General features: G+C 35.0%; 1 protein-coding gene across 7 annotated transcripts in view; it reads right to left on the reverse strand.

Annotated features, from left to right (window-relative positions):
* Positions 1-20,378, reverse strand: part of NLGN4X (neuroligin 4 X-linked) — a 119,910-nt gene that overhangs the window by 85,003 nt on the left and 14,529 nt on the right. Inside the window, exon 2 of one of the 7 annotated variants that reach the window (XM_034060081.1) lies at positions 14,747-14,774. The exons of the other annotated variants lie outside the window; for them this stretch is intronic. Coding sequence (XP_033915972.1) covers positions 14,747-14,774 — 28 coding nt within the window. The remainder of the gene's footprint in view (positions 1-14,746; positions 14,775-20,378) is intronic. 7 annotated transcript variants of the gene reach the window in all.

Genomic DNA, 20,378 nt, shown 5'->3' on the forward strand with positions numbered 1-20,378 from the left:
AATGCAATTTTCTTCCATTGTAATAAATATTGTAATAGTCTGGCATGCTATTCACTTCCAATTTTGATGTTTACTGCATCTCTGACATCTTAGATTTTTATTTGAGAATCGCGGAACTGTTAGTTACAGATAAGTAGGAGGTAGTAGATAGTAACTCTATTTAAAAGAGATACATGCAAAACTTCCTTTTTTTGTTGTTGGTGTTGGGTTGGGGGTTTTTGTTTGGTTTGGGTTTAGCACATAATCTAATGTTTTAAACTTTTTTCCTCTAGCAGATTTCAATGTCATTTTCATTTATACACAATGTACCAATTCCTACTGGAATTAGCAATATCAAGCCAACTGAACAATTAGACTATAAAAAACTGAAAACGTTAAAAAGAAGTGGAGTTAAAAATTAAAAGGATAGCATAGAATACACTAATAGCTATTTTAGAGAAAACCAGATGTAAGTTGAATATGATGAAGAGCTTTATAATATGAAATATGTATATTTAATTATTCTAATATTTCCCAAAATAATACATGCATAGAAAAGGTTTTCCCTAGATTAAGTAGCAGGTGTCTAGGAAATAATATACAAACTGGAAAGTTCATGTAAATATTTTATTCATTATTACTCAGTAATGAAAACACACCTGACTGAAAAAAAAAAACCCAAAAGTTACTGTCCTTTCCCAAAGAAATTATGCTGTGAGAAGATAGCACAGGATAAAATGTCAGGACTTCTAAGCAAACACACAGAAACCATCCTTTTAAAGAAGAAAATCTTGCATTCTGTTTTTTTTATTATTACTACAGAAAGATAGTTGAAGACCACAAAATATTAGGATTGGGCTGCTTAGAAACAGAACAACTCTATCCAAATGTCAGGAGATTGATTTAGAGAGTAACAATCAAGGAGTTCATGAGCATACCACTTCCCAATCTCACTAAAATCCTGGAAATTAAATGGATCAAATCTAGAGTTAAACAAAAAAATCTAGAGACAAACCAGAAATTTCTTTTATGTTAATGCTATTGGTTTTGAGGTTTCATTTTGTGGCATACAAAATTAGCACAAGGCATTAATAAGTGTTAAGCAGCTGTAGGACTTTATGCATAAAGTCATCAGAAGATTTAGATGTTCATGAATCTATACCAGCAAAAATTTTTAAAAATATATTCAGTCCATACTAAGTAGAGCTTGAAAACAATATTTCTGGCAGTACTCTCCTGTCTTCAACTTGGAAGACTTTTAGATGTCTTCACAGAAAAATATGACAAGGGTGACAGCACAGATTGAAATTGCAGCATTCCAGATTATTTACATTCTAATTTCTTCAAAGCATAAATTCAGAGCATATAATGAAATGGGGAGATTTTATCTACAAATTTTAAAGCTGAATAAGGATCGTTTCAATTCACACATGCTCTATAATTATTAATTATATTAAGCTAGCATCAAAACAGCTGTTTGCAATCATGATTTCAACTTGCAGATTTCAGTACCATAGCATCAATCTCACTAGTAGCCAATCCATCTGAACTCCATCCAAACTTGACAGTTGGTTAGTTTGGATGCATACAGTTTGTGGATTATATATCTTCTGGTGGACTATCTTTTCACTATTGACCAAAATTAATGAGAATTCGTGTCTCATGTTGGTTTTCCATTTTGCAATGTTTCATGAATAATTTCAACTTAGTATTTTCAATGTTGGGGTTCATGCTTTACTAAAAATATAGAAAGGAACAAAAGTAGCTTGTCAGTTACCATTATGTGACAGAAATGGGAAGTAAGATGAAAATAATAAAAACTTCTGTATGATATAGTTACTACATGGCAAGTGACATTTGTTATAACACTATATTATATAACTATAAAGTATCATTATAATATTTTACTATTTATTCCACCTGAAAACAAGTTGGATTTTGCATTTAAAGGAATCATATATGAACAATATAGAATCGTATGTTAAATGGTACAGCTTATGTATGCAATTACTTCTGAGAAATCAAATTCCAGTCTTTGGCTAAATATAAATAGTTCTTGTGAAAAGGAACAAGTCAAGCTTTTATTCTTTTGGTTTATGTAAGCAGTATTATTTTATGTGTGCTGATGTTACCTGTTGTCATATGTACTTCAGTTCCTATAGGAAAAAAAAACCCAAACAACTTAGTACTGCATTTGTATTCAGCTGTAAAAGACATCTGAATGTTTCCTTGTCTCAATCAGTGCAATTTACAATTTAAAACACCTACCACCTATTTGAGAACATTAACTATAATTGGCAGCCTTGCTCAGGAAAACAAGTCATGGAGCTTAAGTGTGTTGAAGGTCAATGACAAAGTGAGCAAGTAAGGTTGAAGGTAGAGCTGGCACAGCATTGGTCCAAATTATACCTGTCTGTCTGTTGCCATTACTTTGTCAGTCATATCAATACTGAAATACACTTGCAAGAACAAATGGAAATAGCAACACCACAGTCAACTTTCCTATCACTAAGAGCAACAGGAAGTTATCAGACTTAAAACCACAGCAAAACGATCGCTGTGATCAAATCTCTCAGGTTGTTACTTCAGTTTTCTCCTGCCATCAGTGAAGCATCCTGTCCAAGTTCAAAGCCTCCTAACAAAGACTACATGATGTAGCAGAATGAATTTACTCTATGCCCTTCAACTCTCCCCTCTACCCTAAAAAACACCCTATTTGTGCCAAGTGTTTTTCACCTGAGGCAAAATTTCAACGAAAAAAAACACTAGGTGAAAACTGATTTTTGTAATAGTTGTTGCTCAGCTGTGAAACTGCCAAAAGGCAAATTTCTTTAGTTTCACTCTGTCTATATGGTTGCACATGTGCCTCTGTGTGACATCTGCCATGTTCTCACGTTCTTTCTAGCTTTCCATGCCTGGATCTTTTAACAGCACAGGGAATGGCTGAGGACGTCCATTGTATTTGTTTTGCTTTTCAGGCACCACAGTGGGTAATTTCATAATTCTTACCATCAAACCCTGATAAAATTGGTCACAGACAGTGCAGGAATATAAAGAAAGGAAAAAAGAGAGACAAATTATGGCTGACTAATCCAGTGGCCTTCTAAGACATAGTAAATGCATCGTTGCATAATGGAAAAGCTATGGAAGCCATCTACCTAGACTTCTGTAAGCCTTGCTATGGTTTCCAACAACACTGGTGCTGCTAAACTTGAAAGATATGCATGTGCTGGATGGACTGTTAGATGGAAAAGCAGTTGGCTTCACAGCTGCTGTCCAAAGGCTTACAGTCATCAGTGCAATGTCCAAGTGGAAACCAGTAACCAGTGCTGTCCCTCAGGGGTCCATACTGATACCAGTACTATTTAATATCCTTATGAACACACAGTGGGATTGTGTGTATCCTCAGCAAGTTTGCAGACAGCAGAAAGCCGAGTGGTGTAGCTGATATGCTTGAGGGAAGAAATGCCATCCAAGGGATTAACAGTCTCAAGAGGTAGCCCCATGTGAACCTCATAAAGTTTAAGAAGGCCAAGAGCAAGGTTCTGCACCTGATTCTGAGCAATCCCCATTATCAATACAGACTGGGAAATAATGGACTGTGAATTGAGAATAGTCTTGTGAAGAAGGACTTGTGGGTACAGGTGGATGAAAAAGATTGGGCATGAGCCAGCAATGTGTGCTTCCAGCCAAGAAAGAAAATCATACTGTTGGCTGAAATGTGGCCACCATTAGGAGGACTGTGGTTTTATTTTTGTGTGTTTTCTAAAATCTATGACACATTAGTTTTTTCACATGTTTAATTATTTCTGCAACAAAACTGTGATAGGACATTCTGCAAAATTTGCATCTAGAGTTCAGTGCAAACATCCTTCCACCTTTTAGCATTTAAATAAACCTTTGCTGTCACCCACATTTTAACTCTGATGGTATAATTTTCTTAGTGATGAAAGTGCATTGCCCTTCTCTGTCCTATATTGACTTTATTACATTTCATTTTAGTATCTCATTTCACAGGTCTCTACATGGCTTTCCTCTTCCGTTTATTATGAATTTCTGCTGTAAAAAGCAGCAATTCCAGTAACCCCTCATTTGTGATTCAGACTCTTGTCTTTGAAAATAGGTTCCAAATCCATTAATATCAGCAGCATGGTACAAAACAGACCATTAAAATAATTGATAATATTCCCTCTCTCTAAAAGTATCTCACAGACTTCTACACACAGAAGCCTGACATCGTCTGACAAGCTATTTTCTTCCAACTCTTTCTTCATTCTTTTACACGTTTTTGTATTCTCTGGCACCATCCTTTCTTCATACTGGTTATCTTTCTAAAATTATGCTCTTACTTCTTCCTTACAAGTCTTTGAACCTTCTTTTCCCTCATGCTTTTATTTCATAAAGGTCTATTTTCCACTTAACTTTACCCGAGGGTCATGTTTGACTACCCATAATATATACTCCACTACACTAGACTACAGAAAGTTGATTCAATCGCATGCTGCCTTCAGTTATTACTCATCTTCAGCATTCAGTAGTAACTGAACACTTTTTCAGTTTCTCTGATTCCATATCTTTTAATTTTACTTTGTTCTACATTTATTCCCTTTTTTTTTTCTCTCTGGGTATCTAGTTTTACAGGAAAAACAAAATAATATGCATTTATTTTGGTGTACCCAAGAATTAAAGATACATAAAAAAGGGTTACGACAAATTTTGATAAACTGAAGTGTCAGAAGAGTAAACATTGCACCTATATCCTTAGATGCATTAAGGATAAACCACTATTTTATTCTTAAAAATGGGTTAAGGATATAATTATTGATGTACTAGCAAAATACTTCAGTGTCTAACTGAAATAAGCTGCTATAATAGAGAACAAAAGATATGTCTGAGAACAGATAATGTGCATATAAAATCAAGAAAAAGAATGTTACAACAGCTGAAGGAAAAGAGCAGTTAAAAGCACTATAGAGCATTAGACGCGTAGACAGAAAATAACCCACAGCTGTCCTTAAAGAAAAAGCATCACTCTTTGATCTCCTAGAAATCTTTAGGCCAATTCATAGAATACTTGATCGAAGAAATTTGTTGATAACATTTATTTCAATTCTCAAAAAGTCTTCGATAAACCCTTTATCTGTGGGAAGATGATGAGAACACAATTATTCCTACAGAAAGAGGTGAAGTAAGTCACAGATTAAAATCAAACTACACAGTTGTAACCAGAGGTCAATTTTCAACATATCAAAAGATTAAGAGTCTAGTGAAATATTCTCTATATTAATCTGATGTTGTGTAACATTCCATTAACGATCTAGAAAAAGGGATGAATTATGATATTGTACAATTTTCCAGTAATAGAAGCTATATGAGCCAAGGCCAGAGTGAGCATTAATATCTTCAAAGACAGTTTATAAAGTTAAATGATGGACAATACTTAAGGTGCTACTTTTTAAAGTCAAACATACATCTAAATGCCTGTGAAATATGACTACAGCCAGTGAAATATCTGCCCCAGATTAAGATAAATTGAAAACAAGGTATGACTTTTTAATTTTTTTCTCTCTGTAACATTAGCACAGATATGGAGATACCTACACAGTAGTAGGTTTAAGAACTTAAAAGTCATGAACAGTGGAAAAAGTAACTTGAGCCAGATATAGAATTGTTAAGATCCAAATTATCAATACCTTCCAAAGAAAAAGGCTTGGGCATTACTCTAGTCATAGCAATGAGAACTTTAAGAAAATGGACAAATAAAACACTCAGAATGTCAAAGGATAGTGTGATTTTTTTCTAAAAATATAGTAATTTTGTACATTAGTGCATAATAATAAGGTATGTCAGGTCTCATCAGGGATGAAACATTAGCATCCAGTGTCATTTCCAGAGAAAACACAGCAAAAATATAGTCTTCCATCAGTACTCTGTATTGCTGGAAGACAAAAACGGTCTTGCATGAAAAAAGATTCAGTTAGAACCCTCAGTTAAATCTAGCGAACAGAAAAACTAAAAAAAAAAAAAAAAAAAACCAAACAAAAAACCAGAACAAAACCATTGTTCATTTATAGCATGCATGAAGTGAGATTTAATTTTTTGGTAAATTCAGGAGTGTTAAGTTCCTCTAAGTAACTGAATACATATTAAAAGCCTTAATCTTTAGCAGCTCAATAAAAATGTTAACGCCAAAAAAAATAATGAAGTCATAGTGCACAGAAATACAGAACATTTGTTAGCATTTTGTATTAACTTCTAGGTATGTTCCTGTGTAACTGACACCAACTCAACAGAAGACAAAAAAGGCAGTTATGTCTAATTTCATTGAGATAAACAGGACTACTTTAAGTTCAAATTGAGTTTACGGAGCAGAAACCATGAATTATGTCTGTCACAGCACAGACCAGCCACCAATGTAACTGGGAAGAAAATTCCCATTAAGTTTCTTGAGACAGAAGTCTTTTGCACCACCAGCATTCCTTACCTTGATGCATAAGAGAGCTACCAGTTTGAGAGAAAGGAATTGCATACAAATTTTTGGTGCAGTCTTCTACACCACTTACAACTTCAGTTTTCAATGATATCACAGAGTACACTGACTTATATAACAACGTAGTTATTCAAGATGTGACGGCAGTGAAATCAAAAGCAAGCGCTAAAGTGATTGAAGGCAGGACATGACTTATTATTGATCCTAGTACTCACCTGGAATCACAGAATCACAAAATAAAGTTTCCTGAAAGTTTTCTCCTTGCTTTGTTTTCATTCCACCTTTAAAACTTATTGTGCTATTCCATCTTACTCTCTTCCAAATTTAGTATAATAACTACTACTTTTTTCAGGATAAAATACAGACCTTTGTTCACCTTTAGAGTATTGTGTGCTTCACAGTTGTCTTGAAATACTTTCTCAAAACACAAAAGCTAAGCATACAATTACTTGCACGCAAGTATCAAAAAGAAGTGCATCTTGGTTTCAAAGGTTACTTCAAATCTGTAGTGCATGTGCCTGAAAACTTACTTTTAGAATGGATATAATAATAAAAGTGATACACAAATACCTGTCCTCAAAGAAGGAATGGCAATGGGAAGCACAAGGCAAGTGACCCTAACATCCACGCAGAAGACAGACTCAACTGACTGAGAGCTGCAGCGGCATAAAAAAATGCATCAAGTTGCAGTCAGAAAAAAAAAGCTGTGGTCCTCACACTCCTTTGCACATGCAGCTGTCAATGCACATCAGAAGTATTTAAACTCTGTGGATTTAGCTACTCAATTAAAAATTTGAATAAGTACTAAATGCAGATCTGAATTATTATGTTTTTTTGAATTTTCATCAGAAATCTATGATAATGGATAGACAGCAACTGTACCTATATATACATAGGAAAAAATAACATTTGTCTTTTAAGGACTTGAGGCTTCATTGCCCATACCATTCATATAAGTAAGAATAAACGTAAGTATTCACAGGCTGGCAATGGGCATACGTTATTCATTCCCAGACGAAGAGTGACAGCACATTCCTGGAAAGGGGCAAAGGGACAAAAAGGGAATGCTGATGTTTCTTTAAACCTCCAATGTATCACGACGCTTACATCATGCTGCGTTGGGTTACATCATGTTACGACTAGTGATGTAACCCGTCGCAATGCAATGCACACATCGCATTCAATCAGCACTTTTTCAGCTTGTCCACATGATCACCGTGGCCAAGATAGATTTGGTTGTGTTAATTAAAATTGTTGTATTTCTATGGCATTTCTGGTTGTTCATGAAAAGAAATTTCCTCATTTTAAGAAAAAGAAAGAAGGCAATTAAAACTGGAGTGTATTCTAAATACATGAAAAAAAATGTGTATAACATGCAGATAGGCTTAGCCCCAGTTAGGTGAAATGAAAAGCCACCCACATGAATATATTACATAGTAAACTTAGGAGCAAGTAAATCAGGGGAGGAATACCAAACGCTTCACTCTCACTATAAGAATGTTCAGTCAGAGTTTGAGTCAGAGATTTTCTTTATGGAATGTGTTAAACAGAATTTTAAGGTAGGTGTTTAGAGCAAGCTTTTCCTATATGTCATGGGTTTAATGTTCTTGCACTACCAAACCAGGCTCTAGATGAAGAAATTATTTCCATGCAGTAGCAGGCTTCTGATGGTATCAAAACAGGCTCATCACCAGTATCTCCAATGGACATGCTGGAGTCTGTAGCAGGTGACCTGTGGTTGACGATGGAAGAGGTGCCCAGAAGGATATTCAGCTGGGGCAGCAGCAGCAATTAGAGCCAAATGTTGCACACCAATGTTTTACTGTTGTTTTTGTTTATGTCCAGTTAATGTTTCTCCCATTCTGCTTATCTTTGCAAATGACATAGATACAGGATGTAAAGAGTCTTGCTGATTTTCTGCTCTTCTCCTCGCCTTGCACACTTTGCTCATAGCTTGGACAAATATAAAAGGCCAAATACAAATATTCAAGGCCAGGCTGGTCAGAGCCTTGGGTGATACGATTTAGTGTGAGGTGTCCCTGCCCATGGCAGGAGGGTTGGTACTAGATGATCTTAAGGTCCTTTCCAACCCTATGATTCTATGAAATACACACACACATACACCACAAGATCATACCACTTTCTTCTGAAGAACTGATTGTAAATTGAGTACTTTTTCTAAACTTGGTTTTCAATTAGATGTGAATAGCTGCATCCTCTTCTACTGGCAGTTATAGTCATAAAAGCATTTACCATTTTTTTACTAAATCCTACCCTTTTTGCACCATCTGTCATCTGCTTATTACTGTCTTCTTGCTAGAAGCTAATTCAACTGCACATGTGATTTCTCCAGAGTTCATCTCAGACAAAAATGTGTCAAGTTAACAAAGAACGTCTCTTTAAACTGATTAAGCTAAAACACACTGACTGAAATAGGTTAGGAGAAAATCATCTGAGCAGCTTCACTAGCAGAGGCAGCAATTGCTATCTTGGAGGGTGACAAGCAATGACTTTGCTTGTACAGCTGCAGCAGGAAATGGATGTATCCACTTCACAGAAATATCTAAGCAGGTAAGAAGTCATTAGCAGAGAAAGAAGGATTAAGAATTTGCTGGAGAAAGATAAACACTAATTCAATCTCTAAGAATGGAGTAAAAACGCAGAGTAGTATTATGTCATCATGAAGCAGGAGATACAACTGATAAAAGAGTAGATGCTAACAAAGGACAAGCCTTAAGATACTCAATGCAGCTGATTCTCTAAAACATGTGACTCCCAAGTTGCAAAAGAAATATGTAATCTAATTTATGTACATATTCTTCCTTGTCCTTCTCCTTTAATGGCAAGACATGCTATTCATAAATCAAATAAAATACCCTTATTAAAAAATTCCAAAACAACCTAATTAAATGCCTGGAATCAGACCATAAGACAGTCAAAGTGACTAAGTATGACTGACAAAAAAAAATACATTTCTGGAACTGGGCCTTCAGAAAAGTCTATATACTTCTCAAGCATAAACTGATCTCTGAAATCAGGTCAATACAGAATCAGTTTGACTGAAAGTAGAAAAAGAGTAAAGGATTACATTTTAGTTGTATTAATATGGGTAGCTTTACATGTAAAATACAATCTTTAAATGCTGTGTTTGAACTGCAATCAGTTTTTAACTTGGTTGTGTTATAATAAGTGAATCCCTGAAGCAAGAAGGGAAGAAAAAGGGAACTGAGCTTGAAGGTTGCCCCTAAGGCACTACACCTTCCAGGGCTCCTTTTGGGACAATACTAATTATGCATTAGCTCTCACTCAAGGCTTGCCTAAAGGCACAATCTAGCCATAAACAGTTATTCATACCATTGACTCCAGCAAAGACTCATTCTTTTCTAAAGCAGGAATGTTAAACTCTGAATCAGGTCAGAATCTGATAAACATTAAGTAAACTGAAAAGTCTTTCTTTGTAGATTATATAAAGCCTTTAGAGGAAATACTCATATGAACTTGCTCTAAGGTTTATGCTAAACCAGCTACATTTCCTTGTAATTAGTAGGACAATTTATCATGGAATCTTCCACCACCTTAGTGAAAAGTACTAAGTCCTTCCTGCACAAGGATTTATGACATGACAAGCTGCTATAATAATGAGGTTTCTGCTAATGAAGAGTAAGTACAGTCTAGCAGAATGAACATTTCAGCAGTTTTTCACCCGCAAAAGAAGTAACAGGCAAAATGATGTCTTGGTTTATTAAGTTTGTGGTATCATATTTCACATTTGCAATTAAAAAACAGGTGAAATATATAGTCTGAAAGTAGCCTAAAGAATTTTATAAAAGGGCATTCTGGCACAAGAAAATCAATTCTGATTAGGTAACTGTGGGTTTGGGGTTTTTTTACTGATTTACCTCTTCAAAGATTTTTATTTTTTTTTTTTATAATCTCATTCACACGCCTGCCAACTAAACACAAGGTCAAATAAATGTGAAATTTAAAATGAAGTGCATAACTAGCTGAGATACAGCAGGTCCACATGGAAACTAACAATGCTTTTTAAAGTTCCAGTCTTATGGACTTCTGATCCCATCACAGACGTTTCTGTATAATTTGATTTACTATCTTGAATGTTGTAGATACAGTCTTTTCAACTCATGCATTCTGAATAAAACACTAAAAGTTATTTATCCTAACCCATTACACTGTCCATACTTTCACTGCTGTATTTTAAATGTGACAGCATTCTTCTTTATTGCACTTGCAGAAATGTATCTTCATATAAGCAGCAAAATCAACTGCTGACTTTAGAACAGGCACAGATAACATCCATTAACATTATGAGACAATATGTTTGTTTCCACATAAAATATCAATACTATCTTGGTAGATGGAGTGAGATGAAGACAATTTTATTGCATCTATTTGCTGTAATAAGAAAATAGCAGGGGAAAAGAAGGCCTTACCAGCTGAGGAAAAAATTAACTAGTAAAAGATAGAAAAAGACAAAGTTAGTACATTAAAATCCCACGTCCTCAGCCCTCACTAAATTTAGCATCTTCTCTTTTCCAAAATGGATTCTATTGTAAGTGCACATGAGTGTGTGCCTCTAGATCCTAAAAGTTCTAAAAGGGTCAACAGGTAGAAGAGGCAAATAGGCTATTTAATTTTTGGCCCTTGCTTTACTGTCAATACAACTAAACATGATGTGAGCTTTGCCATAAGGCCTGATAGGGTGACTCATATTTATTGTAAAAGCATTGTTAGAATGACAAACAGTAAGTATGTATCAAGGTACTACTTATACACATACTCCAAATGGAAACCTGGAAATGATAGAAGGGAAAGCAGGAGTTTAACAGAGAACTATATCCTGAAGTCCACCTGCAATTTAAAATAAATAGCAGATTTCTACAAGAAGAAACCACACAACTTGTGCTGCTAACTCATTATTTCTGGTAGTCCAAATAAATGGGGTACCTGTAGATAAATAGACATTATTTTACAGAGACTGAATTTTGAAGAAGCTGTTTTAAAATCAGAGCATCATCCCAAATATCCATTACAAGCTACACATGTTGCTCATACAAGTTACCCTTCAAGTTCCATCATTAAAGTCCCTTTCTAAAGTTGCCATACATGACTGGAAGAGAATGTGTAGAAAGCAGACAGCAAGTCTCACCAACAGGAGCTTAATTAACAGTTCAGATGAAAAAAAATAAGTAATATTTATGTGAAACCTCCAATTAGACCTTTCCTACTCCCTAATGTGGTGTGCAAAGTAAGAAATGCTTGTTCTTCTTGATTACGTTCCTTTATTACCTAGTTGCCTCAGATCTCACTGCAAGACACTAGCTTCAATCCTGTTCCCTTGGGAACTTATTCTGGATACAGGGTGATGGCTATGGGCCAAAAGCTCCTGTCAAGTTTACTTTTGAAAATCCAGGACAACTTAATCCAAGTCCACATGTGCCACACTTGACTAAATAAGCTGTCTACATCTAATATCATACAACATAGTTGTATTGCCTAGGGGCAGGAATTGAACAGGAGACCAATAACCTACCAGAAATTCTAGCAGAATAAGTTAACTGTTTGAACTTCAGAATAAATGGTCACAGTGGAACATTTTCACATTTTATATCATGTTCAAAGACATCAGAAAGGGTCAGAGAGCAACAAAAGTCAGAAATCCATGCATGAATACATAAGCTACACATTCAAATGAACTGGAAATCTGCACAATATTAATTTCATGAGAAATTAAGAATTATCAGTAAAGAAACAGATTAATAAAAATAACAAACACAATGACACTTTATTTTTTCAAAGCATCCTGAACAGCTTCTGACAAAAATACAGATGTGAGGTTTAAATTCACTCAGAAAAATTAAACTGCATATTGTTAAATCTTGTAGATTCTCAAATGCATGCTAATCCCCAGTTAAGGAAGCTATGTTTGGTTTCTCCAGTTTATAGCTAATGTAACAACTCACAGAATCATAGTATCATAGAATAGTTTGGACCTGAAAGGACTTTCAAAGCTCATCTAGTCCAACTGCCCTTGAAGGAGCAGGGACATCTTCTACCAGATCAGGTTGTCCAATGTGTCTAACGTGGCTCCAAGTCCAGGCTCCAGATTTCACATCCCTAATTGTTTTACTGCTTTGTTTTTTGTTTTTTTGTTTTTTTTTTCCTATATATAGATGACTCCATGAATATGGGTTAATTCCTAACTAAACTCAAGTGAGATTTCTTCTCTCTTTCCATATACTCCATATTAAATTACTAGGAATAGCCAGAAATCAGTGCAATTACAGAAGGAAACATTTCTTATGCAGTAGCAGAAAACCAAGAGAGCTAAGGAGCAGAGAACTAAGGCCTAGTTATCTATATATACTTAGAAGCATAAAAACTTTAAATTTCAAAGCCTCTCTTAAGCCTCTAAAAAAAGGAAAAAAACCTGACCCTCGGCAAGCACTAGAAGCTTCTCTAGGAAACAATTTATGACACCATCGATTGGCAGGTTTTATGAGTCCTAGGTATTTTAATTCTAAAACATGTGTCTACAAATTGTCTTGTGTACACAGTTTCTACTGTCCAGCCTATTAGTTAAAGAAGAGACACAACGCTCCTGATTACATCACAGTAAAGCACTGACAAGACAGAAAAATGACAACAAAAAAGAAAAAAAAGGTAATACTAAAATCCAGATTAGCTTTCAGAAGAGTAATATATTTGTAAAACATAGGTTACATTAAAAAATAGGTAATCCAGGCAACACATGTAAGTTTCGAATGCAGAGAAAAATAAAATGGCTTTAATGAGTCCCTAAGAGATCATCTGCAGTGTATGAAGCAGCACTGTAGAGATCCCTCAGCTAGCACCGAATAGGCTTATTGGTGACTAGAAGCAGAACTATATCACATTCTGCCTACTCAAGCTAATTAGTTCTGATAATTGGCAAGAACACTTAGTTTATGTGAAGCAACTCATTATGTTCCCCACGCAGCGCTGCACACTGTAGATATAGAAGTTTATCTGGGATAAGCTTAGGGTAAGCATAAGAATATTTAAGAGAGTACTGTATTTATAGTGACATTTCCTCAAGATTTTTCCTCTTGTAGCTGAACTTCATCTGTATTACAGTTACTCTTTGAAACACCTTGTATTCCTAAGGGCTGCTTTTTATATAAATGTATATAACTTCAAGTCATGATTAAAGTAGCCTCTTTAAACAAAATGAAGAACCTAAAATTATACAGTCAATGAATAGATCTTTTTCTTTTTAATGGCATCAGGTTTGAATATTTACCAGGAATTTGGTACTATCAAACAGTACAGAAAAGAAAAAATGCAGGAGAAAAAAAATCCTTTTCTTAAAGCATTGCAAACATACAACTTTTGTTCCATTTAACGGAACAACATGGTGGTACAATAATGGCTTTTGTTGATACAACTGAGGTAAATGTAGTAGTTTAAATTAATACCTGCAACACAGAGTAATCTGCTTCTAATGACTCTCCATTAATTGATGGCAGTTAATTACTACCATTTACAAGAAAGTAAGTTATCATTTATAATTTATTTAAATAAATATTTGTTGTAATTATTATGAACATAAAAAACCAAATTATAGATTAGTTCCTTTCCCTTGTAAAGTAATCATTTTTACAAAAATGTAGTCATAGACAAATGTAGTTCAGAAGTCTAAACTTGCACTACAATTTAAACTTCCAAGTAAAAATTGGTAAACTCTACTTTTGATAGCCTTTTAATTGAATTGCTTTCAAAGGTTAAAATATATATATTTGTGAAAATTCAGCTAAAATAGTTCAACATGACTGAAAATACACTGCTGAAAATACAAGCTAATGAATTTGAATTCACCTCATCTGTTTGGTTCTGTTCTTCAGAGAAAACATACCATTTATTTATCTGTATTATTTTCAGACATCTTCAAACCACTGCAGTCCCAAATAACATGTTCTTTTGATAATTTTCAGTGGTGATTCTAATGTCAAGAAGTCTGAGGTAATTTATCTCAGATATTCTGGTATATATTCTTAAGTAACAACAAAAATCCGAATTCTACACCCGAAGAAATACAATTAAGTAATAGGGAGGGGTCCTATATAAGCATTAAGGACGTACCTTCAGTATTCCCTGTTATAAACCAATAATGTTCTGCTTCATCCAGCTTTGACTAGCATTTACTTCTGCAGAAATACCGGCAACATCCAAGTCAAACAATTGTACACAGTTACCATCTTGACAAGTTTTAAAGCAAACTGGTATCCTCACAGTGCTGGCATTTTTTCTTGTTGTAATACTGGGCACTTGCCAGAAAGGGAACTATTTCTGAAAATGCAGTATAGCTAAAATGAATTATCCCAAGCATTCTGACCTACAGAATTATTGCTGTGTTCAGTTTGGTCAAGAACAACATAGTAATAAGAAAACACTGGTTATGTCATACCTCTTATCAAAATAGGTAATGGTAAACAAACTTCCAGTCCAAAATTTAACAATATTTATCCCCAAAAATATTTATTTGCCAAACAAAAAGTAATGAAATAACTTCTTAATCTAATTACAGCATTAATTTTTTCTATGCAAAACATTTTACTCAGTTGCTTTAATTAATGTTCTAGAAGAGAAAGCAAAGTCCTTTTGATGCTATTCTGTACCTAATGTTGTTATTCATATGATAGTGTTGTTCTTACTTCACAAACAGTAAATTCAGCCCCTGAGAGTTTTGCTATTCTCTCTTAGTTATTACTGTTAAACAATATTATTCCGTATTCCACACATATTGACAATTGTATTTTTTATACTAGAGTACATATGTTACTCTTTACAAATAACAACTTTTTTTTTCAAGCTTATTAATTACACAAACTGGTTTGAAGCATCCCATGACAACCAGGATGGAAGGTTTTAATTTCTGTTACTGCCATATGCATAGCTCACGTAGAATTTTCCTGGAAAAGGCTGTAAGATTTATTTTGCAATTACATTTTTCATTTGGTTTCACAGGCCAATAAGCCTCCTGAAATTAAGTCTCCTTTGCTACAAATGATTATACCATTAATTAATTTTAGTCAATGTCAATGCCTTAGGTAGCTAAGATGTTGGCAAAAAAGATACATAGCAGAGATTCAAGCTATTTTGCTTCTCAGGAAAACAAGAATTGATTCAGGAATTCTACCTTCTCTACTGCAACAACTGGCAGCCCAAGCAGCATGACCATATTAACCAGTCCAGCCCAGCTGGCATGCAAAACCAATGATATTTCTTGACGCCTTGAATTGCCACGCAGGCATGGAAAGATCTGGAAATATTGTAAAAGGCAGGGAGTCAGGCAGATTGAAAAGAAGACCAAATGTTTAAGAAGCAAGTATTAAATATTTTGTATCCAAATGATTATTATTTATTATTACCATGGAAGAGCTCTCATAACACTAGATAGCAGAGAGGGCAGAGAGAAGGCACAGCTCTCTGTTTTTAAGAATCTCATCTGCTAATATATACAAATTAAGATAGAGTGATTCTGCAGTACCAAATTAAAAGCTAGTTTGAAGTTGTATTATGAAAACTTTTTTGTGATTTTCTTTTGTGTTTATGTTTTTCCTATACACACTGGTAGTAAGGTTTTGTTCAAACAGTTCAACACTGGTGGCTCACATAAAAGCTGCTGGCAGAAAAGAAACAATACTATCCACACAATGGAAGGGTAAAAATGCATTTAATATTTGTGTTAGGTTGGAGTAAAGCATAAAATCTGCATAATGAAAATTTCAAGGGAAGAAAGTCTTACTTATTTAGTATTCTAAATAAAAAAAAAAAGAAACCAGATTTAACGAGAAATCCAGTGAGGACTAAATGCAGTGAAGTTTACTTGCATTCTAGCAAAAAGTATCTAGAGATTCAATCTTAGAAGTGGCAAGATAGAAAAAAACCTTAAGAAGAGGACTTGAAGAAGAATTTGACAGTTCAAGGGAGGTTTAAAATAAACTGATTTTAGCTGCCTTTGTAACCAATATGCTTTATATTGAAGTATTTATTTCTTATAAAGTTCAAGCTTTCTTCTTGCATTTCATTTCCCACACCTAGAGGTAACAATAGGTAAGTATTACAGAAGAAGGAATTAGGAACTAGATATCCTCCCTCAACAGCACCTGAACAACATTTTCTACCATGCTGTCTAGATCAACAAACATTCAACAATCTCAATGCCCTCAAAATGAAAATGGCTAAGAAAAGCCACTCTGAAATACCCATTGTGTAGTAGTTAAAGTACTTTCCTCTTAAGAAGAACTTCTGGGTTCAGCAGAGGAAACAAGTACATTGCCTGTTGTACTTTATAAAAATGCCTTAAATATTGACAGTGAATGCAAGAGACTCTTCTTCTGTTCTTCTATTAACTGAATCTACCCCAGTAAAAAGTCAGAGAATATTTGCTTTTAAACCTCATATATAAAAGCTGTAACATGGTTCATATTATATATGCATCCAACACAACAAAGGGACTTTGCCTCTTGGTGGCAAAGATGTAAATAAAATACAAATACAAAATTATCCCCATTTTAGACAACCATTATTTAACTCCTAAAAATGTTTTGCTCAGGCAAACCCACACCACTGGCAAAATACCCCTGGAATAGGGATATATATGAATGATAACAAAATTAAATCACAATTTCTAGGATTCATAAGACTTAGGATTTATTCAATATACTTTGAAATAATATGGTCTTAGTACAGAATAAAACTTCACTCTGTACAACATTGCTTTTTCTTCTGTTCTGACATTAACTTTAATTAATTCCCCACATGTTGCTTTGACCCTGTCAGTAAAAGAAATACATTGTATGCGTTTCCAAGAACCAAAGATGAGTGGGCACAGCAACAACAATAACGTATGGTCACAGGTAGAGTTCTCCTCTAACATTTCTTTCTGAGCCTGCTGAATGCCACCTGTGCAGTCCTACACACACTTCCCACAGGCTGACTGAAAACATTCTGGTAGGAATAGATTGCCTAGCCAGGCTAGCAATGGGAAGGTGATAATAGCCATCTAACAAGCATTTTCTGAATCACTGGAAACAAAGATAAGAAAAATATGGTTTTAAAGTTAAAAAAAAGTAACTAATATTCATCTCTACTATTGTATATTATGAAACATTGTGAGCCCAAGGACTTGCACTACACTGATGGACATCACAGGTGGATACATTCCTGATTGTCCTGGTTTGGGCAGTAGCAGTTATTTTTTCTCCTTCTTGGTAGCTGGTGCAGTGCTGGGTTTTGACTTTCGGGCTGAGAACGGTTGCTGATAGCAAGTATGTTTTGAGTTACTGCTCAAAAGTTTGGTTTCTCCAAGGCCTTTTTGAGCTCATGCTCTGCCAGGGAAGAGGGGAGGCCGGGAGGAAGGAGAGGCAGGACACCTGACCCAGGCTAGCCAAAGAGGTATTCCATACCATAACATGTCATACCCAGGATGTAACCAGGAGAAATCCGGAAGGGCTGGAGCTCTGGGGGGATGGAGGAGGTATCAGTCGGTGCTCGGTCGGGCAGGGTGGGGTGAGTTATGGGTCGGTGGCTGGTGAGGTGTTGTATTCTCTTCACTTGTTATTGGCTTTATCATTTGTAGTCGTAGTGGCAGTAGTGATTTGTGTTATACCTTAGTTATTAAACCGTTCTTATCTCAACCCGTGGGGGCTACATTCTTTGGATTCTCTTTCCTAACTCTCTGGGAGTTGGGGAAGCAAAGGGGGGGAGTGAGTGAACGAGCTGTGTGTGGACTTGGTTTAAACCACGACACTGATGTAAATAATAAACTTTCATTTTCATCAGATTTTTTTCTACAAGATTGAATTCTCCTTACTGATGAAGTAAAATAAAATAAATAGGATAAAATAAAATAAAAATGCTTGTATTATTGAAGTATTCTCACTTCAAAATGCCAGCTGTGGTTCTTGTTATGCCTTTTCTATTACATTGAAGAGTCCTAGTACTTGCTATTTTCTCTCTGTTAAAGTACTTAAACACCATAATTAAGTCGCTCGCAATAAATCTGTGTTTCTTTAGCAGTCCAGTGAAAACTCAAGTATACAGCCTGATACTGAAACCTCCAGTGAATGCAGTGATTGAACTGTGCAATAGGGAAGTGGGCAATTAGAAGTGATGATGAAAAAACCTTGATACGCCTCTTCTCTTTTTATTTATTTTGTTTTTAAACAGGATCATCCATCTGGATTGTTAGAAACAGCGAAGAAAAGGAAGAATAGGTAACTACTGATGAACAACAGATAAGCAGGCCGCCACTGTGTGCAACAAAGAGCAGGACTATTATTTTCAAATGCTCCAGTCAGAACTACTGGAAAAGAAACTAATAAACTGAGGAAAAATAAGTCCACAAAATAGCAAAGATGTAACAAAAGTCTTTTTAAAACTCCAGGAACTACTAATGTTTTTATAATAAAGTTCATACGATGCATCAATGAAGGAAAACAGTCAAAGAAAAGAAATGGCTAGGAGTACATCCTGAATAAGATCACAGTTGGAGAGAAAGGAGAATGAAAAATTCAGGAGACAGAATATGCAAGACGCTTAAAATGGCAGAACATAAGAAGTTTCTAGTTACTCTGGCAATAAGTGCTAATTAATAACTAATAAATTAATACATTCTAACACAAATGGAAATAAATACCCTTTAACTACTCAGATTTCATTACTCAAACTAATTATGATCTTCTCTGATATGGAAATCTCTCATCAGTCCTTAAAAGGGATCAGGCTGTACCTTCAACTAAAGCATTTAATTTCAGATTACTAAAGAATGGATTAGATACAAAGAATGTGTGTATAGATGCATACAAGCACACATATGTATACATACACATTTGGAGTATGTTAGATAAGAGTTTGTTTATGCAAAAGTCCATTTGAAACAAATACATTTAACCTAATACAAGAAACTTGCCTGTACCTCATTTCTACTTATTGCAGTACAATTCTTTACAAGTCAATGTTGTCCTATTAGACCTACCATACAGCTTGCTCCAAAACTAGTGTCTGTGCACATAAAACCCTGAGAAGACATCTAAACATAATCACAGACTTTTCTAGAAAATACAAATACACTTTTGACTAAATAAAGGACTGCTTTTGGCCTAGCCTAAAAGATGAAGAAAAGACTATGAAATATGCTTATTCAGACCTGTGAATAGAAGTCCCAAAAGGAGAAAATAAAGCTAAGGATTTATGTAGAAAAGTAATTCATTTGTAGAGAAAACAGAAGATGGAAATACTAAAGGAAGACTAGCTAAGAATAGTTAAGATGCTGTGCTATTTAGGAGGAAAACAAGTAGGAAACGTTATAATTAAATGTCTGTATTCATCACAAATTTTTTTGTTGTTGTTTTTTGTTTGCTTTGTTTGGTATATGTACTGTTATTTCTGATAAAATATAGGTTTTATTTACCATCTTAGATCTACTCTGCCATGGCCTATTCTCACCAGATAGGATGAACAGTGCTCTCTACATACTCAGCTCTTGCAGGAATTCAGGCCAGGTTTCCCAGTGACACTAAAAATTCCTGATTTTTTTCTGGCAGTCGCTGTTCCTTCTTTGTTCAGCAGCCTTGTCAGTAAGTCAGCTGCTTACTGAGGTCCAAACTATATAATGTACTGTCATGGCCATTTGCTAACCGTTAGCAGTTTTCCACTTTGCTGGAGCTTTGGATTGCTCCCCAAAGGTACTCACAGCTTTTTTTGTCCTTAAACCCAAATATTTCACTTGGCTACACTGAGTGACTTGGTCGCTATCAGGCATTTCTTTAAAGGGTGTTCTGACAGGAGACTGGGCAAGACTTAACCTAATGTCCACTGAAACTAAGAAAAGAAATACAGTGCTTAT

This window comes from Melopsittacus undulatus, chromosome 2, assembly GCF_012275295.1.
Source record: "Melopsittacus undulatus isolate bMelUnd1 chromosome 2, bMelUnd1.mat.Z, whole genome shotgun sequence".
NCBI lineage: Eukaryota > Metazoa > Chordata > Aves > Psittaciformes > Psittaculidae > Melopsittacus > Melopsittacus undulatus.